This window comes from Elgaria multicarinata, chromosome 3, assembly GCF_023053635.1.
Source record: "Elgaria multicarinata webbii isolate HBS135686 ecotype San Diego chromosome 3, rElgMul1.1.pri, whole genome shotgun sequence".
Taxonomy (NCBI): Eukaryota; Metazoa; Chordata; class Lepidosauria; order Squamata; family Anguidae; genus Elgaria; species Elgaria multicarinata.
Window position 1 is genome coordinate 162,461,551 of NC_086173.1, and position 22,761 is coordinate 162,484,311.

General features: G+C 44.3%; 1 protein-coding gene across 1 annotated transcript; it reads left to right on the top strand.

The window, feature by feature from the left end:
* The first annotated feature begins 4,831 nt into the window (after window positions 1-4,831).
* LOC134396938 (zinc finger protein 287-like) lies at window positions 4,832-17,621 on the top strand. The gene is made up of 6 exons (XM_063123548.1): window positions 4,832-4,915; window positions 9,593-10,119; window positions 11,382-11,531; window positions 12,812-12,934; window positions 15,150-15,276; window positions 16,508-17,621. The coding sequence occupies exons 2-6, from the start codon at window positions 9,673-9,675 to the stop codon at window positions 17,179-17,181; spliced, it is 1,521 nt and encodes a 506-aa protein (XP_062979618.1). The 5' UTR covers window positions 4,832-4,915; window positions 9,593-9,672; the 3' UTR covers window positions 17,182-17,621.
* The last annotated feature ends 5,140 nt before the right edge of the window (window positions 17,622-22,761 follow it).

Below are 22,761 nucleotides of genomic sequence, written 5' to 3' on the forward strand. Positions count from 1 at the left end.
CAGTCACAGACTCTCAGCCCAACCTTATTATTATTATTTATTTATTTATTTATTTATTTCTCACCTGCCTCTCCACTTGTATCGAGGCGGGGAACAACAATGAATATAAAACACATTAAAAACTGATTAAAAACATAGCATACATGATTAAAACATCCTAAAATATATCCTACCACATCGGGTTGTTGTGGGGAGGATAAAATGCAGAGGAGGAGGAGGAGGATTATATATGCCGCCTTGGGTTCCTTGGAGGAAATTAGGGTGACCCTATGAAAAGGAGGACAGGGCTCCTGTACCTTTAACAGTTGCATAGAAAAAGGAATTCCAGCAGGTGTCATTTGTATATATGGAGAACCTGGTGAAATTCCCTCTTCATCACCACAGTTAAAGCTGCATGAGCCCTGCCCTCTTTTAAATCTGGTCACTCTAGTATAGCTCCTGCAGCTTTAACTGCTGTGATGAAGAGAGAATGTCACCAGGTTCTCCATACATACAAATGGGACCTGCTGAAATTCCCTTTTCAATATAACTGTAAAAGATACAGGAGCCCTGTCCTCTTTTTCATACGGTCACCCTATATAAATAATCATAATCATAATCATAATAATTTCCCAAGAGCTCTACAGTTCCCGAGGAAAAGCCACAAGGACTACTGTGGCCATTTTCTCCCTCTTTCACCCTGCAGAACACCCCCATGCAACAAGTACGAATCTTGGCCACTAAAATTCTAAAATTTAATGGTGGCTCCACATTACATGACAATCAAGGCCGTTATCATCCCCCACGCAGCTGTCACTACCGTTATTAATATAGCAGTATCAGAGGCAGTAGGCCTGTATACACCAGTTGCTGGGGAACATGGGTGGGAGGGTGCTGTTGCACCGTGTCCTGCTTGTTCATCCCTGGCCAATGGCTGGTTGCCACTGTGTCGACAGAATGCTGGACTAGATGGACCCTCGGTCTGATCCAGCAGGGCTCTTCTGATGTTCTTATGACACTGTAGGATGACCCTATGAAAAGGAGGACAGGGCTCCTGTATCTTTAACAGTTGTATTGAAAAGGGAATTTCAGCAGGTGTCATTTGTATATATGGAGAACCTGGTGAAATTTCCTCTTCATCACACCAGTTAAAGCTGCAGGTGCCCTGCCCTCTTTTAAATCTGGTCACAGTATAGCTGTGGGGTACAACACAAATAAAAACACCATAAAATATCATGACCCTTTCCCACCGCAAACCCTACAAACTGTACACAGCAGCTTGCAGGAAACATGATCAAAGGAAAAGCATTAAAAGTAAAAACAATTTCTTACAAGATATCAATAAGGGGGGGGGAATCAAAGATAAAAACCAGTTCAGTAAAGAGAAATTAAATTCTATATTACAATCAAAGAAGCACTGAGCAAAATTAAAATTAAGACAGTGGAGATGGGGGGGAAAGCCAGTAAAGTCAACCCACATTACCCACTAGGGAGACCATACGAAAAGGAGGACAGGGCTCCTGTATCTTTAACAGTTGCATAGAAAAGGGAATTTCAGCAGGTGTCGTTTGTATATATGGAGAACCTGGTGAAATTTCCTCTTCATCACCACAGTTAAAGCTGCAGGAGCTATACTAGAGTTACCAGATTTAAAAGAGGGCAGGGCACCTGCAGCTTTAACTATTGTGATGAAGAGGAAATTTCACCAGGTGTTCCATATATACAAACCACACCTGCTGAAATTTCCTTTTCTATGCAACTGTTAAAGATACAGGGGCCCTGTCCTCCTTTTCATATGGTCACCCTATTACCCACATCCTAAAATATTCTCAAGTGTTTCGAAGACATGCCATTATTTTTGTAATATAAAGGGGTCAGTTAACAATATCCTGTAGTTAAAAGAAGAAAAGAAAAAGCAGGAGCCCTGACGTGAGATGAAACATTTACTATATAATGTTTATGATAAAAAATAACAAATTTGATTAGAGTAAGGGAGGGCAGACAGTTATAGGATTCTTTTGTTGAAAAATTGACTTTTTAACATTAACAAATGCAAAAGCAAGAAAAACCCCGTGGGGGAGTAAAAAATAGCCAAAGGCAAGGGTGGAACCAAGTAATCTTCAAACATAAATATTAGCAAAAGTTTTATTAAAGTGCCAAGGTGCCTACGCATTTCAAATGCAGTTGCGTTTTTCCACAGGGCTTTATCTAAAAAACAAAGGCCAGAGGCCAGAGGGGCTGATCGTATTAAGCCTGATGATCCATCTGGCCTCTCTCTCTAAAATGATCCTATCAGATTTATTCTTGATTATTTCTATAACCCAGAATGAGAAATCTTTTAATTGATGTGATTTCTCTTTCCAATGGTGAACTAATGGTGCTCCTTCTATTCCACATTTGATCTTGCTAATATACTCACCTATCCTGGTTTTAACACTTCTTGTAGTTTTGCCAATATATAGTTTATTACAGGGCCAGATTATGCCATATACTACAAACGCTGTATTGCACATGGTAAAATCTTTCAAAGGATATTCTCTGTTATCTGTTGGATTAACAAAGTGCTTTAATTTGAGAGAATGACTGCAATATTTATAATGTCCACACGGAAAATGTCCTGCAGGTGGGCCTGATCCTGGTAGGAGGGACTGCGTAGTCAAGGTTGTAATTGTTTTAGTTGTGTTACTTCTAATTATACGGTCCCCTATGCTTTGTGTTCTTTTGTATGCAATATAGGGTTTCTCATGACAACCCATGACATCCTTCACTAAAAACCAGTATTTATTTATAGAGTGTCTTAAAGACATACTAATATTGTTGAATGGTAAACTGCATATCAATCTGTTACTAATCTTTTTTGGTTTAGACCTCAAGAGGGTCCTTCTATCTATATTGTCTACTTTTTCTTTTTGCTCTTGATATGCACTTTTCTGAGTAACCTCTCTGTAAACACTGCTGTTATAAAGTCCAAGATTCCTTTTCATAATCAGATTCCCTAGTGCAGTTTCTTCTAATCCTAATCAATTGGCCATATGGGATGTTATCCCTAATATGTTTGCGTTGTGAGCTGTCATATCTTAAGAGCTTATTTTTTATCTGTGGGCTTTCTATATAATTTGGTACATAACTTCTCCCCTTCTTTTTCTACAGATATATCTAGAAAATTAACTTGTTGTACATTACTGTACATTTCAAATTTAATGTTGTCTGTTCTGTTATTTAACCATTTCCAAAATAGGATCAACTCTATTATGATACAAAGGACTTCTTTGTTTTTTTAGATAAAGCCCTGAGGAAGAACGCAACTGCGTTCGAAATGCATAGGCACCTTGGCACTTTAATAAAACTTTTGCTAATATTTATATTTGAAGATTACTTGGTTCCACCCTTGCCTTTGGCTATTTTTTAAAATTATCTACTGTTCCAAGAAAGTGCAAGAGCATGCTAATCCAAACTCCCTGTTAAGGCAGTAGAGGCAGCATTTTATATCTGATTTTTTAAAATATAAAATGGAATATTTATTTATTACATTTATACCCTACCTTTTTTCCTCCAAGGAACCCAAGGTGACAATACATAATCATCATCCTCTCCATTTTTATCCTCACAACAACAACCCTATGAGGTAGGTTGGGCTGAGAGTCTGTGACTGGCCCAAAGTCACCCAGTGGGCTTCCATGGCCGAGTAGGGACTAGAACCCAGATCTCCTGACTCCCAGTCCAACACGCTAGCCACTACACCACAATAAATACTAATGATTTATTATTTCTGAATTATTTGTGAGATTGAGTGAGTAGAACGACGAGATTATTTGTGTGTAGAGTGACCAGATACAAAAGAGGGCAGGGCTCCTGCAGCTTTAACTGCTGTGATGTATAGGGAATTTCATCAGGTGTGTGACCAGATTCAAAAGAGGGCAGGGCTCCTGCAGCTTTAACTGCTGTGATGTATAGGGAATTTCATCAGGTGTGTGACCAGATACAAAAGAGGGCAGGGCTCCTGCAGCTTTAACTGTTGTGATGAATAGAAAATTTCATCAGGTGTGTGACCAGATACAAAAGACAGCAGGGCTCCTGCAGCTTTAACTGCTGTGATGTATAGGGAATTTCATCAGGTGTGTGACCAGATACAAAAGAGGGCAGGGCTCCTGCAGCTTTAACTGCTGTGATGTATAGGGAATTTCATCAGGTGTGTGACCAGATACAAAAGAGGGCAGGGCTCCTGCAGCTTTAACTGCTGTGATGTATAGGGAATTTCATCAGGTGTGTGACCAGATACAAAAGACAGCAGGGCTCCTGCAGCTTTCACTGTTATGACGAAGAGGGAATCTCACCAGGTGCTGCCTGCATTCAAATGACACCTGCTGAAATCCCCTTTTCTATACAACTGTTAAAGATGCAGCAGCCCTGCCCTCCTTTTTCCTATGGTCACCCTAAATCTGAATACTTGTAAAATAAATGAATTAACCAAAAGAAGGGGGAAGGTCCTTCCGTCCAGTTCCGTCCCGGCTTTTACAGCGTCCCCACATCTCTGGAAACCAGGCGCTGCATGTCTCATCATCGGATCTTCCCTAGTCTGCCGGATCCGAAGCGGGTTTACTCCGAAGTAGGTCACGTGAGCTTTTTAATCCCAGGGGAAGCGTGGAGAGGATTTGCAGCCAGGCTTGCTCCGTGGCCCTCCATGGGTTAAATCGACAGAAGGCGATGCGTGCCTAGAGAGGAAGGCCGTGGAGGGGGGGAAGAGGAGGAGGCTCTTGCGAAGCAGAGGCGGTCCGCCACATCCCGCCGTGGGTTGAAGCATGGAGGGGAGGGCGCAGAGGGAGGGCCCCTTCAATGCGGAGCCGGCCTCAATGAGGACGTGAACTTCACCCGCCTCCGCACCGCTGCTGGGGAGGGGACCTGGCTTTTGTCTCTCCCGCCCCAGGCGGGATTTTTGGTGAGTCCTCCTCTCTCTCTCTCTCTCTCCTGCAGGTGTGTGGGGGGCAGCAGACCCACAGAGCTTGCTGAGACGGGCCAGGTGGGGAAGGGAGGAGCGCGCACACACACACCGTAAGTGGAGACAAGGGCAGGATTCGAACTCAGACCAAGGACTGGGCAGGGGATGCTAGGAGTGGGGAGGGGGTGGGGTGATTGGCGGCAGCATCAAACCAAAGTTCTCTTCCTGTTAGACCCCCGTGGGGAGAGGTGCTGTGCAGCCAGTCTATCCCCAGGTTTATTGTATTATTATTATTATTATTACATTTGTATACTGCCCCATAGCGGTATACATAGTTAGACTCCCGTGGGGAGAGGTGCTGTGCAGCCGGTCTATCTCCAGGTTTATTGTATTATTATTATTATTATTATTATTATTATTATTATTATTATTACATTTGTATACTGCCCCATAGTGGTATACATAGTTAGACCCCCGTGGGGAGAGATGCTGTGCAGCCAGTCTATCCCCAGGTTTATTGTATAATTATTATTATTACATTTGTATACTGCCCCATAGCGGTATACATAGTTAGACCCCCGTGGGGAGAGGTGCTGTGCAGCCAGTCTATCCCCAGGTTTATTGTAGTATTATTATTATTATTACTAGCTGTATCCTGCTACGCTTTGCTGTGGCTCAGTCTGGTTAAATTGAAAAGAAAGAAAAGACAAAGCGGATGTTTCTACTATGTTTAATTTCATAATGCTTGTGTATATACAATATTTTTAGTTGTTCCATTGTCTGTGTAGATATAGAGATTGTCTGGTTTGCCCACTCTAGAACACGCAACATATAATTGTCCATGTGAGAAGCAATCTGTGTCTAGATCTAAACCGCACAATTCTAAAGATTGGCCCTGAGCTTTGTTGATGGTGATTGCAAACGCCAATCGAATTGGGAATTGCAATCTCTTAAATTGAAATGGCATATCTGTTGGAATCATAGGAATGCGAGGAATGAGGACATCTTCACCTTTGAAAGGTTCTGTCAAGATTGTTGCTTCTATGACCTATAAGAGCAAATAGGAGAGAACATGCAAATAGGAGAGGAGGCAGAGGCAGTGGATTGGCCTACTGTTTGGTTTTTAAAAAAGGATGTTTTTACGGTGAGGAGGTTAGTGGAAACTCCTGGCAGTTACCTTTCTTCAGAACTTGCAGCTGTCACAGGTGTGACATCTATATTCACTCAGCCAATTGTGAGAGAATATGCAAATAGGAGAGGAGGCAGAGGCAGTGGATTGGCCTACTGGTTGGCGATGTCACAATGACTTATAAGAGCAAATAGGAGAGAACATGCAAATAGGAGAGAAGGCAGAGGCAGTGGATTGGTCTACTGGTTGGCAATGTCACAATGACCTATAAGAGCAAATAGGAGAGAACATGCAAATAGGAGAGGAGGCAGAGGCAGTGGATTGGCCTACTGGTTGGTGATGTCACAATGATCAGCAGGACTGGTCTTGAGGAGGCCTATTTCTTCGATTTTAAGACAAACCTTTGACCCCATAGAGAACATAGTTACATAACAACGCTCGTGTATTTGAACGCAACGCTGTGTCAAAATTTCAAAGCAATGGGTGAAGAACTTTCGGAGATATAAAAGCATGTTTTTACGGTGAGGAGGTTACTGGAAACTCCTGGCAGTTACCTTTCTTCAGAACGTGTAACTGTCACAGGTGTGACATCTATATTCACTCAGCCAATTGTGAGAGAATATGCAAATAGGAGAGGAGGCAGAGGCAGTGGATTTCAAAGCAATCGGTGAAGAACTTTCGGAGATATAACGACAGTAACAAACGGTCTTTTTCATTTTTATTTATATAGATTTATTACATTTGTATACCGCCCCATAGCAGTATACATAGTTAGACCCTTGTGGGGAGAGGTGCTGTGCAGTCAGTCTATCCCCAAGTTTATTGTATTATTAATTAATTAATTAATTAACATATGTATACCGACCCATAGCCGAGGCTTTATTTTATGCTAGCAAACTGGCCAGGCTTCGCCTGGGTCGGAACAGCCCTTAGTTTGATCCTGCAAAGCCTTCAAGCAAATCAAAGCAGATGTCAGACTTGTACACGTTGTGTACCCCCATAGCCCCATGAGGGAGGGGTCTGTCCGCCATTCCTCTCGGGGGGGGGGCACTGCCCCCTCTATAGTTTCGTCCTTCGACCTACTAATCTCCCCTGGCTTCTGCTGACCCCCTATTAATCTCCCCTTTGTGTTGATTGCAAAGCTGTGGGCATGCTGACAGTTGTAGGACTTTTTTTCTGTCTGTGCATTGGGGCTTTTTTGTCTGAACATGCATAGGATTTTGACTTTCTTCTATCTAAACATACATAGGATATTGGCTTTTTTCTGTCTAAACATACATAGGATTGTGGCTTTCTTCTGTCTAAAAATGCATAGGATTGTGGCTTTCTTCTGCCTGAACATACATAATACTGATTATTATTATTTATTTATTTATTTATTTATTTATATAGCACCATCAATGTACATGGTGCTGTACAGAGTAAAACAGTAAATAGCAAGACCCTGCCGCATAGGCTTACATTCTAATAAAATCATAATAAAACAATAAGGAGGGGAAGAGAATGCACCAAACAGGCACAGGGTAGGGTAAAACTAACAGTATAAGGTCAGAGCAAAATCAAGAGCTCATTCCACAGCCGGGGTGCCACAGCAGAGAAGGCCCTCCTCCTGGTAGCCACCTGCCTCACTTTCTTTGGCAGGGGCTCGTGGAGAAGGACCCCTGAGGATGACCTTAGGGTCCGGGCAGGTACATACAGGAGGAGGCATTCCTTCAGATAGCCTGGCCCCAAGCCATTTAGGGCTTTAAATGTTAATACCAGCACTTTGAATCGGGCCTGGACCTGGACTGGCAGCCAATGAAGCTGGAAAAGGACTGGCGTAATGTGGTCTCGTCGGCCAGTCCCTGTTAGTAACCGTGCTGCCCTGTTTTGTACCAGCTGAAGCTTCCGGACCGTTTTCAAAGGCAGCCCCACGTATAACGCATTGCAGTAATCCAAGCGAGAGGTTATCAGAGCATGGATAACTGTAGCTAGGCTATCTCTGTCAAGATAAGGGCGCAGTTGGTATATCAGCCTAAGCTGATAAAAGGTGCTCTTTGCCACTGAGTTCACCTGTGCCTCAAGTGACAGTTCTGGATCCAAGAGCACCCCCAAACTACGGATCCGATCCTTTAGGGAGAGTGCAACCCCGTCCAGGACAGGGCAAACATCACCTCGCCGGACAGATGAACCACCCGCTAACAGTACCTTCGCCTTGTCTGGATTAAGTTTCAGTTTATTAGTCCTCATCCAGTCCATTACCTTGCCCAGGCACTGGTTCAGAATGTTTAATGTTTAAAATGTTTAATGTTTTAATATTGCAATATATTGAATTATTTTTTAACTTTTGTATATTCTTTTTCATAGGTTTTTAAATGTATATGTTTTAATTTTGTAATGCCGCCTTGAGGCCCAGTATTGGGCAAAAGGCGGGATAATAATAATAATAATCATAATCATCATCATCATCATCATCATCATCATCGTCAGCTGGAATTTTGAGTGTAAAATATCATCCTACCTCAAGAACAGGGGTGGGGTAATTGTGCCTTCAGAATACTTTGGACTACAACTCCCATCAGCTCCAGCCAGCATGGTCAATGGTGAGGACTGATAGGAGTTGTTGTTGTTATTATTATTATATTTATATCCTGCCTTTTTCCCAATACTGGCGGTTTACAAGTTGAAAACATATGCAATTAAAACATATAAATATAAATTTACAAAAGTTAAAATAGAATTAAACCTCTGTAATATTAAAATTTAAATAAAAAAAGCAAATTACAATTTTAAAAAATCCAATACATTAACACAGGTCCAGAGTATTCCCAAAGGCCTGCCATAACAAAACCATTTTTGCCTGCCTCCGAAAGTATAACAAGGGCTCAGTTCAGACACCATGTTTCTCAATGGTGGTTTTAAATCTCAGTGGAGTTTTTACACCACTGCTGAGAAATGTGTTGTCTGGCAGAAAGGCTCCACCCTGTGGTGGAGGTTTTTTTGGGGAAAACACTCCACGCTCAATATCCACGCCGTGGAGAGGAGAGTTCCTGCACAACCATTTTGTTGCATGTTGTGTGGAGGGCTGTGTGGAGTTTTCTATTGTGTTGAGTTGATTTTTCCCACTGGCTACAGAGTTCTCTGGCAAGATTGGCGAAAGGAGCGTGGGCCTCTCTAGGAGCGCTACGGGGATTGGGGTTTTTGCAGCAATGGCTGATGGGATACCATCGGGAGGACTGGGGGAGGAGAGAGGGAGGAGGAATTGTCAATAAAACGTCACGATGGATTTTACTCAACTCCACGGTAGCCCACAGTCACACAACGGTGGAGTTAGGACATGTTCTGTAGGGAGCACCCCCTAGAAACTCAACCGTTGAGTGGAGTTTTCCCACTGCGTTGACTAACGTGTTGTCTGAACTGAGCCAAGGAGGGAGTCAGTCAAGTCTCCCTGGGAAGGGAGTTCCAGAGCCAGAGTTGTGTGCTAGAACTTTTGTACAGCCAAAATTGCTCACCCCTGCTCAAGAGTGTTGCTAATAGCTCATTCACAGGACATTTTGCTGACTTTTCAGATCTTGGTGTCCCCCACCCTGTTCGGCAATCTTTGCCTTAAGGCAGAATCTGATAAAAAAAGGAAGACGATCCTTCGGCCATGTTGGAGGCCAGCTTGGATTGCAAATTGAAGGTGGAAGAGCAAGACTCGGCTGGCCCCGAAATGGGAGAAGGCCTTCAAACCATGCAAGTTGGGAGCAGCAGAGAATTCTGGGAGACAGCTGTGATGACGGACTTGGCTGAGGACACCCTCAGCCGCGACGTCCAGCGCCAGCGCTTCAGGCAGTTCTGCTACCAGGAGGCCGAGGGGCCCCGAGAAGTTTGCAAGCGACTCCACGATCTCTGCCGTCAGTGGCTGAAGCCGGAGCGACACACCAAAACTCAGATGCTGGACTTGTTGATCTTGGAGCAATTCCTGGCTATCCTGCCCCCGGAGATGGAGAGCTGGGTGAGGGAATGTGGAGTGGAGACCAGTTCCCAGGCGGTGGACCTAGCGGAAAGTTTCCTCATGAGCCAGGCAGAAGAGGAGAAGCAGGAAGTGAAGCAGGTGGGAGTGATTTATTTATTTATTTGTTTATTTATTTATTTATTTATTGCATTTCTATACTGCCCAATAGCTGAAGCTCTCTGGGTGGTTCACAAAAATTAAAACCGTGAAGACAATCCAAAGTATAAAACAAACGAACAGTTTAAAAACATAGTATAAAATATAAAAGCACAACCACGATAAAACCAAGCAGCAATGCAGAGATTTATAGAGAGTTAAAATACAGATTTCAAACCGCAAAGTTTAAAAAAAACTAAGAAGATAAACTGTTAAAATACTGAGAAAATAAAAAGGTCTTCACCTGGCGTCAAAAAGAGTATAATGTAGGTGCCAGGTGAACCTCTCTAGGGAGCTCATTCTGCAGCCGGGGTGCCACAGCAGAGAAGGCCCTTTTCCTGGTAGCCACCTGCCTCACTTCCTTTGACGGGGGCTTACGGAGAATCATAGAATAGTAGAGTTGGAAGGGGCCTATAAGGCCATCGAGTCCAACCCCCTGCTCAATGCAGGAATCCACCCTAAAGCATCCCTGACAGATGGCTGTCCAGCTGCCTCCTGAAGGCCTCTAGTGTGGGAGAGCCCACAACCTCCCTAGGTCCCTGGTTCCATTGTCGTACTGCTCTAACAGTCAGGAAGTTTTTCCTGATGTCCAGCTGGAATCTGGCTTCCTGTCACTTGAACCCGTTATTCCGTGCCCTGCACTCTGGGATGATCGAGAAGAGATCCTGGCCCTCCTCTGTGTGACAACCTTTTAAGTATTTGAAGAGTGCTATCATGTCTCCCCTCAGCCTTCTCTTCTCTAGGCTAAACATGCCCAGTTCTTTCAGTCTCTCCTCATAGGGCTTTGTTTCCAGACCCCTGATCCTCCTCTGAACACGCTCCAGCTTGTCTGCCTCCTTCTTGAATTGTGGAGCCCAGAACTGGACGCAATACTCTAGATGAGGCCGAACTAGGGCCGAATAGAGAGGAACCAGTACCTCACGTGATTTGGAAGCTATACTTCTATTAATGCAGCCCAAAATAACATTTGCCTTTCTTGCAGCCCTATCGCACTGTTGGCTCATATTTAGTTTGTGATCTACAACAATTCCAAGAGCCTTCTCGTTTGTAGTATTGCTGAGCCAAGTATCCCCCATCTTGTAACTGTGCGTGTGTCCTCGTCTTTTTAGAAGGTTGAGAATATTTCCCGGGATGCTCTACCACTCCTGGTCCTTACCCTGCACTGTTCCTTCTCTCATCCCTCCTTTTTGCAATCTTCCCTTCAGGAGCTGTTTGACCAAGTGGTCACTGATTTCCCCAAGGCAGAGAAGGTTCCATCGGACACTGGACAGGGGCCGCAATCCAGGTGGATCGTGCAGGAGGGTGACGGAGAGGCCACCTCTGCAGCAGGAGAGGTAGCCGTGCTGGTGAAGCAGGTGAGAGCGTTTCACCCTCCAGACTTCCCGGCGGCTGCTGATAGTGGCAGCTGGTGAGTTGTAGAGCTAGTACAGCTGTAGCGATGACTCGTGAGTGCCCTGTGTTATTCACACACTGCTTTGGCATGGCTTTGTACTATTGTGTGTCTGCACATGTTTTGGGGCATTCTCAGTGGCGCAGCTAGGATTATATCTCATAACCCAGGGAGGCCTCCACATGGGCTAGAATTATAGAATAGTAGAGTTGGAAGGGGCCTAGAAGGTCATCGAGTCCAACCCCCTGCTCAATGCAGGAATCCACCCTACAGCATATGATGATGAGGCAACAGAAACAGGCCCAGTATCAGCTTATGGGCCAGCATGAGCACGCTGAGGCACTGGTAGAGATGTGAAGGCCCGGAAAAATTGGGGGGGAAACCGTTTTCCCCGCGTTTTTCCCCGAAGCCTTTTTCGTTTTTTTCCCAAAAAATTGAAAAAAAAAACGAAGAAAAAATGGATTATGGAATGTTTTATTTTAGCATGATGAATAAAATGTTTAAAGCAAGGTGTTCTAATGTTTACTTCTCCAAATGATTTCTAAAAACGATGTACAGTATCAGATTATTACAATTTCTGTGCACCGAGGACAAGCAAAGTCCCAGGTTCCAAACTGAGACTACAACTCTCAAGAGCAGGATGCTTTTCTGCCTCTAGGGGGCAGCACTGCCATTGAAGTAGAGACTGAACCTGATAGTGATGGCTATAGCTCAGAAAATGAGTCTGATTGAATTTCATGCATATTCATTGAATCTTTTTCTCAGTTCTTTTTATGTCTGCTTGACACTGTGGAGGACTAGCGGAGACATACATATTTTTCTTTGTTACTAATGTTGATGTTACCTCTGTTGTTTTTAAATTGATTTTTTGCCTGCTCATAAACTGGCAAAACCAAAGAGGTTCCTTACAGTTCAAGTGTTCCTCACAGTTCAGGAGCTTGTAGCTCCGTTTGTTACCAAAAGAAGTAAAAAAAAGTAAATTCAATTTGTAATAGACTGTACTTTTAATATACTCAAATGGAGGGCCTCCCCTAGTTGAGAGGATTCCCAGGGGCATCCTAAACATCAACTCAGGTTTTTCTGGAAATCTGAAGACCCAGAGTTCAATCCACAGAAATCACCCAAGGAGGGGACGTTCTACCCACACCTAGGCCTTGTCCTGTACTATTCTTAAATCTCCATCACCCCTTTCTAATCCCCCTCTCCTCTCTCTTTGCTCCTTGGATGTCGTCGCTGGTTTTCCAGGAGCCTGAAACATTCGCAGAAGTGGCCGCTGTTCTCCCCGAGGCAGAGAAAGATCCGTGGATGCCGGCAAGATCATCTCTTGATTGTCATGGAGCGGAAACAGCTTCTTTGCTGCCGGATCAGGTACGGGGAATTAGCACTGAGGAGCTGAGAAGGGGACAGCCTGGATGCCTGTGTCGCTTGGGTATCTCCCAGGGGCTGGAAGAATGTGACGAATTTCCTTTGCTTCCTTCAACACTGCCCATGAAGAAAGAGGACTGGTGTCAAGAGTAGTCATGGTTGCGCACCTGCTGAGGGCCCATACTGCAGCAGGGGCCCACTGACTAGCGCCCCCTGGAGTTGCTCTTCCTCTTCGACATGGCAACCTGCTTGTTCGCCTGCCTCTCGCTCTAGCCCAGACAATGGCGGTGGCAAGGAGGAGGTGCAGCAGATGCCTCGGCCTACTTACTTCCTGGCTCTGTTCCTGTCAAGCAAGCAAATGGGAGCCGTGAGGAGAAAGATGAAGTGGAACAAGAGCAGCTGGTGGCAATGGCGGTGACAAGGGGGACTGTCCTATTTCGAGGCCCTGGTCAAGCCTCAGATAGTCCCAGGGGTAAACCAAGACAGAAGCCAGGCCAGTCCAAGGTCATGCACAAGATTCCGAGTAGTGTTAGGAGGAGAAGGCAGCAGCGAGGTCAAAAGCAGCCCAGAGTTCAATCCACAGAAGTCAGCCGTGCCGAGCGTCAAAGCCAGTCAAGGAGTGTTCAGGAGGGTGGTCCAGGTGGGTTGTCAAGGGTCCAGGAATCTGTAAGGTCCAGAGAAGCAAGGTGAAGCGCTGCGGTTGACTATCCGTTGTCTGTAGCAGAGAGTCGGCCCTGGCTGAGCTGATTTATAGCTGGCTGTTAATCAGCACAGCTGGCTAATTGGGTCAGCGTGTTGCTCTTAAGGGAGGCCGCGCACTGTGGCCTCCTCTTGCCTCTCTGCGGCTCACGTTTGAGCCTATGTCGTTCGGAGGGATGAATTATCTCTGGCTCCTGCATTTGGGGGAGTCCAGGAATGGTACTGGAGGCGCCAGGCTGCTCTTCCAATGGTTCTAGGGGAGTGCTGTCGGCCAAAGCCTCCAGCTGGGGCCCGCTGCGCTGGCTCTCCCCCTACTCTTCCTCATCAGATGAATCTTCCTCCAGATAAGGCATGACGGGGACTCCCTGAGGGAGGGGGCTCATTGTGGGTGCCTTGCCACAAGGTACCCTCCAAAACCTGGAGCCGGCACTGCTGAGAATGCCCCTTGTGTAGAGAAGTGAAGACCTGGAAAAAATCCGGAAAAAATCCGGAAAAAACTGTTTTTTCCCCGTTTTCCCCCGAAGCCTTTTTTGGGTTTTTTCCCGAAAAATTGCTAAAAATGAAGAAAAAATGGATTATGGGATGTTTTATTTTAGCATGATGAATAAAATGTTTAAGACAAGGCATTCAGATATTTACTTCTCCAAATGATTTCTAAAAACGATGTACAGTATCAGATTATTACAATTTCTATGCATCAAGGACAAGCAGAGTCCTAGGTTCCAAACTGAGACTACAACTCTCAAATGCAAGAATAAGATGCATTTCTGCCTCTAGGGGGCAGCACTGCCATTAAAGCAGAGATTGAACCTGATAGTGATGGCTATAGCTCAGAAAATGAGTCTGATTAAATTTCATTGAACCTTGGTCCTTCCTTTTTCTCAGTTCATTTTATGGGAATGGGTGCTTTATGTCCATTTGACACTGTGGAGGACTAGCGGAGACATAAATAATTTTCTTTGTTTCTAATGTTGATGGTTTCCTCTGTTGTTGTTGTTTTAAATTATTTTTGCCTGCTTCTCATAAACTAGCAGAACCAAAGAGGTTCCTTACAGTTCAGGTGTTCCTAACAGTTCAGGAGCTTGTAGCTCCATTTGTTACCAAAAAGGTAGCAAAAAATTTTTAACAGTAAATTCAGTTTGTAATAATTGTTTGAATACACTGTACTTTTAATATACCAAATGTAATAATTTTATGCCAAACCAGCTTGGACATAATTACATTTTATGTTCCTAAAGTAACAAAGTGACTTTCAATCTGTAAAAAGTGTTCATATTGCATTATTTCAATTTTTTGAAAATTTCCATTTCCCCCCGGAAAAAAACGGGGAGAGGGGGAACGGATTTTTTCCATGGCTTCGAAATTTCTGGAAATTTCACATCTCTACCCTTGTGGCAGTTTAAACGAGGCAGGGAAACACCCAGACACCTCACCTGAATTGTCTTCGCTGATTGTGCTTCAAAAAGGGGAAGAATCGGTTGTGTGAGCTGTGAGGGGAAAACGTTTTCTTCTCGTTTAGGAACTGGCGCCCATCAAGCTGGAGGCTGAGCATTTCACTGAGGAGAAGTGGGCCCCGCCGGATCCGCCCCAAAGAGTCTTACACATGGAAGTCACAGAGGAGAAATGGGAGACTGTAGCTTCTCTGGGTAAGTCTCCCTTGGAGGGTAATATCAGTTTGGAAGCGGTAATTAGCATGTAAAAAAGCAATAAAGACTGACCTATTCCGGCAGGCCTATCCAGTGAAATTTTAGAATGTTTTTAGGATGTTTGAAGGATGTTTTAATCAGTTTTTTCATGTGTTTTATATTCACTGTTGTTCCCCGCCTCAATCCAAGTGGAAAGGCAGGTAAGAAATAAATAATAATAATAATAATTAATAATAATAATAATAATAATAATTTTATTTGTTACCCGCCTCTCCTTCTGGATTGAGGTGGGTACAACACAAAATACATACAATTGATTAAAATATATAAAGCAAATACATTATTAATAGCAGCACATTATTAAAAGGCATCTTAAAATTCCACTGGGTAGGCCTGATCAGTCTTTATGGCTTTCTTAAATTCCAGAAGACGGTTTAGTTGACGAATCTCTCCCAGCAGGCCATTCTATAATATTTTACACTCTTCTTGCATTTCGCCGCCATGAATTCTTTTAGCTGGGTTGGCTTCTGGGGACTCTTCAGAAGGATCCCTTTGGAGGCCATTGCAGCTGAGGGGGGAGGGGGGAATGAGGAGATGCTTGAGCCCCAGCACTGGTGGGGCTTTGTGGTGACCCTGGACGGAGGTGGTCCTTATGAGGTGGTATTAGCCTCTGGGGGCCCTTCTCCTGGCCTCAGAGGAACCCAGAGCTGCCTTCTTAAATGGCATCTACAAACAACAGAGAGATGAAATGGCCATGTTTAGCCTGGGTAAGAGAAGATTGAGGGGAGACATGATAGCACTCTTCAAATACTTGAAAGTTTGTCCCACAGAGGAGGGCCAGGATCTCTTCTCCATCCTCCCAGAGTGCAGGACACGGAATAACGGGCTCACATGACAGGAAGCCAGATTCCGGCTGGACATCAGGAAAAACTTCCTGACTGTTAGAGCAGTATGACAACGGAACCAGTTACGTAGGGAGGTCGTGGGCTCTCCCATCCTAGAGGCCTTCAAGAGGCAGCTGGACAGCCATCTGTCAGGGATGCTTTAGGATGGATTCCTGCAATGCGCAGGGGGATGGACTCAATGGCCTTATAGGCCCCTTCCAGCTCTACTATTTTATTATTCTCCTTTCCTGTTCTGCTGCTCCCAGCAGCAAATACTTCTGTTATTTCTCTGAGTTCAAGCATCATCTCTTTCATGGGCACTTACCCATTGTCTCTCTTCTTTCCAGGTGGTGTCCAGGAGAGGGGGAACGAAGGAGAACCCTGCCTGGTGTTGTTGGAAGGAGCCCACTGTAAACAGGAGGAAGACCAGAGCGCAAAAACAGAACTCAAAGATAAAAGGAGGAACAAATCCTTGGCTTCTCAGGGTGGTGCCAAGGTGGCCCCAGCCCAAGAAAAAACAGATAGTGGGAAGGAAGGGAGTCAGTGCCTTGTGTGTGGGAAAAGCTTCAGTAGTAAATCGAGCCTTAATCTTCATAAGAGAACTCACACAGGGGAGAAACCCTATAAATGCTTGGAGTGTGGGAAAAGCTTTGGTCAGAGCGCCCACCTTACCTCCCACCAAAGAATCCACACTGGGGAGAAGCCGTATAAATGCCTGGAGTGCGGAAAGAGCTTCAGCCAGAAGATAACACTTACTTTTCACCAAGGATCTCACACCGGGGAGAAGCCATTTAAATGCTTGGAGTGTGGCAAAAGCTATAGCCGAAAGTCATACCTGACCAGACATCAACGGAGTCACACAGCGGGGAAACAATATAAATGCTTGAAGTGTGGGAAAAGTTTTAGCCATAGCCAAAACCTCCGGGCACATCAAAAGATCCACAAAGGAGAGAAACCTTATAAATGCCTGGAGTGTGGAAAAAGGTTTCCACAGAAGATACATCTCTGCATCTCAGGGTAGGAAACATATGAAATCCTAACCCAATAAAACAACAAAAGCAAACATCTTGTGGCACCTTAATGACTTTAACAAATTTATTCTGGAATAAAGTTTTGCGGACAATAGCCCACTTCATCCAAGCCGTGGAGCATTATGGGGATTTTGAGGGTTATATGCAGTACATATTGTGGTGATGTAGGGACAGAATTGCAAACCATGAGGTCAGACGGAAATTAAATTCAGGAAGTATGGACAGTGACAATCGCATAATTAACTGCAGCCATTCACAAAATGGTTGCGGCTGTTAACGCAAACAAACTAGATAAACCAATTAACTCTTGTATTGTGATAAAAGTTCTTTATCCTGATTCAGGCCTCTCGGGGTAGAATCGAACATCTTGGTAAATTGGAACGCCACAGTGTGTCGCTCTGACTTCCCTTTGAAGTTTCTTTGCTCCACAATGGCCAATCCCAGGGGGACCCAGCCCAGGCTGAGGGGAAAATAAGGCTAAATCACCAAGACTGGGTGCAGAACCTCAGGTTTGTGGGTCAAATCCAACCTGCCAATTGTTTGATGGTTTTCCAGTTTTTGTGGTTTTCCTCCTCCTACCTCCCCTGGCCCTTTCTAATAATAATAATACTAATAAAATGTATTTCTTACCCGCCGCTCCATTTTGATTGAGGTGGGGAAGAACAGTAAATATAAGATACATAAAACTGAATTAAGAACATAATATACATTGTTAAAACATCCTAAAATTCCCCTGGATAGGCCTGTCGGAAGAGATCAGTCTTGGTAGCTTTTTTGAATGCTAAAAGACTGTCAAGTTGACGAGTCTTCTCCGGCAGGCCATTGCACAGTCTGGGAGCAGCAGAAGAGAAGGTCCTCTGGGTAATACCCGTCAGCCTAGTTTTGGCTGGCTGAAGTAGATTCTTTCCAGAGGACCTGAGTGTGCGGGGCGGATTGTATGGGAGAAGGCGATCCCGCAGGTAGCCTGGACCCAGACCATGTAGGGCTTTAAAGGTGATAACCAACACTTTATACTTCGCCCAGAAACTAATTGTCAGCCAGTGAAGAGATTTTAAAACTGGTGTAATATGGTCACCCCTAGGTGTACCGGTGACTAGCCTGGCTGCCATATTTTGAACTAGTTGAAGTTTCCGGACTAGGCACAAAGGTAGCTGTATGTAGAGCGCATTGCAGAAGTCGAGCCTCGAAGTTACCAGTGCGTGTGCTACCGTCTTTAGGTCTTCCGACTCTAGAAGGTTGAAATACCACTTCTAAGATTTGGTCACTGGTAGTAAGTAAAATTATGCTGGTATTTCAGCCCCACCCAATTGGCATTTGGCCACAATTTGCCTTTGGCTCTGGCCACTTCTGGAATGCTGGGTGCTTCTCCGAAATGGAATTCGTCCCTTGGGCTGAAAGAGATTCAATTCCCCCACCCCCATCCCAAGCATATACGATGTTTGAAGATATGGAAAATTGTTTTGCTGTATTTATGTCCCCATAGTGGGAATCCTGTGAGGACCCAATAGTGTTGGAGCAAAAGAAGTAATATTCTGAGCAGCGTGTTGCCATTCCTGGAATGTACAGAGCATGGTTATGCAATTAAGATGGGACTTAAGAAGAAGAAGAAGAAGAAGAAGAAGATATTTTCCCCTTTGAATTTAACTATACAAAACAGAAAACCACCCAGAGAGCTTTGGCTATTGGGCGGTATAGAAAAGCAATAAATAAATAAATAAAACCATGAAAAGAAAAGAAAAGAAAATTACATGCATAGAAATATCAATATTCCATCAAGTACAACATTCTTTAAAAAGAGGGAGGGGTTGTGCATAAGTTTAAAGAAAAGCAGACCATGAGTGGGGCCTATATACTACTTGTTCAAATATTGATAGCTTTGTTAGGTCCTCAGTACATTTATCCTTCCAACGTTGTAATATCAGTATTTTGGCTGCCGTAAAGGCTCAGAAAATCCATTTGTGCTGACCATACATTAATTTCCAAGGAATCCGTAAATAGTTTAGTAGGATGTGCACAGTTTTCACTATTAAAGTCTGTTCAAATAAGAAGTTCCAATATGAAAATGAGATTTGTAAAGGTCTAATCTCTCTCTCTCTCAACACACACACATACAGGCTAGAGAAAAGGACGTTAGGTAGAGGAATAGACTTTTCAGCACTAAAATAAAACTTTAAAGTGAATTGGTCTGTTTATAAAATGTTTCCAGCTGTGTTGGTCCTTTAGAATAAAGAAAAAAACATTGACAAAATAATGCATTTCTCAGGAACAACCAAAATATTCAGCAAGCTTTATAGGACTATTTTACATAAGAACTAGCAGATATACCTGACGTTTAAAGTAAGGACTATACTTTAAAAAATTACATACATCTCAGAGTTAATAATGTTAAAGTTGGTAGGAGTCCTTTTTTATTATTAACTTAGTAAATTTAGTTGTGATAATAAAAAAAAACATGGGTAAATAAGGGCAAATTAAATTACAGCTTTTTTTATAAACCACATTTTTAGTTTTACCTGTTGGTGCTAAAATAGGACTTTCAAAGGGAGCGAGAGAAATGGGTTGGAATCCTGTACAAAGGCCTTCAGGAAAACATAGACCCTGTTCAGAGGACAAGCTAAGTCATGGTGATTAAGCACTTTGAGCTAAACAGTATGGCTTAACTTAGTCGCTTGAAGCATTCCTAACCACAGTTTAAACGTGCTCACTAACCATTTGCTGCAAAAGGCTTAGCGTGTCATAGAATCATAGAATAGCAGAGTTGGAACGGGCCTACAAGGTCATCAAGTCCAACCCCCTGCTCAATGCAGGAATCCACCCTAAAGCATACCTAGCAGATGGTTGTCCAGCTGCCTCTTGAAGGCCTCTAGTGTGGGAGAGCCCACAACCTCCCTAGGTAACTGATTCCATTGTCCTACTGCTCTAACAGTCAGGAAGTTTTTCCTGATGTCCAGCTGGAATCTGGCTTCCTTTAACTTGAGCCTGTTATTCCGTGTCCTGCACTCTGGGAGGATCGAGAAGAGATCCTGGCCCTCCTCTGTGTGACAACCTTTTAAGTATTTGAAGAGTGCTATCATGTCTCCCCTCAGTTTTCTCTTCTCCAGGGTAAACAGGCCCAGTTCTTTCAGTCTCTCTTCATAGGGCTTTGTTTCCAGACCCCTGATCATCCTGGTTCAGGGGGTGTCATCTGAACGGGTCCATACTCTTGAGTATAGCAATGGGATTTTTTTGTACGTCTTTGCCAGAACCCTTCTTGCAAAAGACTTGTGATGTATGATCTTCGCTTAAATTATCTTCAGAGTTGGACGCAGTATCTTAGGACTTCAGATTCTGCTCATCATAGAAGAGCCCTACTGGATCAGACCAAGGATCCATCCAGTCCAGCACTCTGTTCACACAGTGGCCAAGCAGCTGTCGACCTGGGACCCAAAAGCTGGGATTGAAATCCCCACATGGTCATGAGGCTTACTTGGGTCAGCCATTGTCTCTCACCTTATCCTACCTCAAAGGGTTGTTGTGCGGATAAAATACAGGGGGAGTGGGGAACCATATATCTCAACTTACGGTCCTTCGAGCAAACTCAGGATATAAATGTAATAAATAACTATCATTGCCTTTTCTAATCATTGTCTTCCCTAGTAACACAACAAAAGAACATAAGAAGAGCCATGCTGGATCAGTGCAAGGGTCCATCTAGTTCAGTCCTCCGTTCACACAATGGCCAACCAGCGGTTGACCAGCAACCCACAAGCAGGTCGTAGCACCCTCCCACCCATGTTCCCCAACAACTTGTGTGCATAGGCAGAATGCCTCTGATGCTGGAGGTTGCACTTAGCCGTCAGGACTAGTAGCCTTCTCCTCCAAGAATTTATCCAACCTCCTTTTGAAGCCATCCAAATTGGTGTCCACCACATCTTGTGGTAGTGAGTTCCACAGTTTAACTCTGCTGTATGAATAAGTCGTTCCTTTAATCTGTCCTGAATCTCCCCCCAATTAGCTTCATGGGATGACCCCGGCTTCTAGTATTATGGGAGAGGGAGAAAAATGTCTCCCTTTCCACATTCTCCACCCCATGCATAAATTTGTACACACCCCATGGAAGGGGCCTACAAGGCCATCGAGTCCAACCCCCTGCTCAATGCAGGAATCCACCAGCCTAAGGCATCCCTGACAGATGGTTGTCCAGCTGCCTCTTGAAGGCTCTCCCACACTAGCGGCCTTCAAGAGGCAGCTGGACAACCATCTGTCAGGGATGCTTTAGTGTGGTGGATTCCTGCATTGAGCAGGGGGTTGGACTCGATGGCCTTGTAGGCCCCTTCCAACTCTGCTATTCCATGATTCTATGATCATGTCTCCCGTCAGCCTCCTTTTTTCCAAGCTGAGGAATCAACCCAAACTGAAACTCAAGCACTGCCCATGATCAAAATCACCGGTTAAAAATTCTACTTGAGGAGGAGATTTGGTGACAGCAAACATGTAAATAATTATTGGATAATTAGAAACTAAATTGGTCCTGTCTTAATTAAGCCAGTTGTCTCCAACCTGGTGTGCTGCAGATGTTTTGGACTACATCTCCCAACATTCACCAAAAGCTGAAAACACCTGGATGGCATTAGGTTGGCAAGGCTGTATTAACCAATCATCTCCATAAGAAGTAGTTATTAAGAGCTCACAGACGATCTTCAGGCTATTAAATGAGCAATCTCTTTTTCTATGCTATTATTTTTTCTCTCACACACATTGCAGGAGGAGTTGGGAGTGGGTGGGTTGTGACACTTTAAAGACCAAAGCAATTCATTCTGGCATAATTGTTCCAGCTACCTTAGAGTGACCTGTTTTGATTGTGACCCCCATTTCCCCAATCTGGTGCCCTCCAGAAGTTTTGGGTTATAACTCCCAGAACTCCCAACAATAGTAGGGTGACCGTATGAAAAGGAGGACCGGGCTCCTGTGTCTTCTAACAGTTGTATTGAAAAGGGAATTTCAGCAGGGGTCATTTGCATGTATGCAGTATCTGGTGAAATTCCCTCTTCATCACAACAGTTACAGCTGCAGGAGCTATACTAGAGTGACCAGATACAAAAGAGGGCAGGGCTCCTGCAGGTTTAACTGTTGTGATGAAGAAGGAATGTCAGCAGGTGCTGCATGCATACAAATGGCACCTGCTGAAATTCCCTTTTCAATACAACTGTTAAAAGATACAGAAGTCCTGTCCTCCTTTTCCATATGGTCACCCTACAGGGGGTGGATTCCTAGGGAGGGAGGAAATTGGGGGTGGAAGAAGGTGGAGGGGTCCTCTAGTGCTTTCCCCAATCTGGTGCACCAAGTTGGGAAGAAGGAGTCTCTCATCCCTCATCTCTTTTTGTTTTCTTGTCTGTGAAGCCTCCTGGTTTCTTGGCTGAATCTGATGCACAGAGGTCAGAATAAGCTTTACTGAACCCAGTGCGAAATGCACTTCTGAGCAGCGGGGGCTGGTGGCTCCGATTTTGGTGGGGCTGTGCATCCATTCTAGGTTTCAGTCAGACCTCTAAAGGAGCTATGGAAGGTGGGGCTACCTCATGTTTTGGGATTTA

Excerpts from the sequence above, each read along its gene's own strand:
- LOC134396938 (XM_063123548.1), top strand. The coding sequence starts at position 9,673 with ATGTTGGAGGCCAGCTTGGATTGCAAATTGAAGGTGGAAGAGCAAGAC. Across the intron at positions 10,120-11,381 it reads AGAAGCAGGAAGTGAAGCAG|GAGCTGTTTGACCAAGTGGT; the intron begins GTGGGAGTGATT and ends TCTTCCCTTCAG. Across the intron at positions 12,935-15,149 it reads CTTCTTTGCTGCCGGATCAG|GAACTGGCGCCCATCAAGCT; the intron begins GTACGGGGAATT and ends CTTCTCGTTTAG.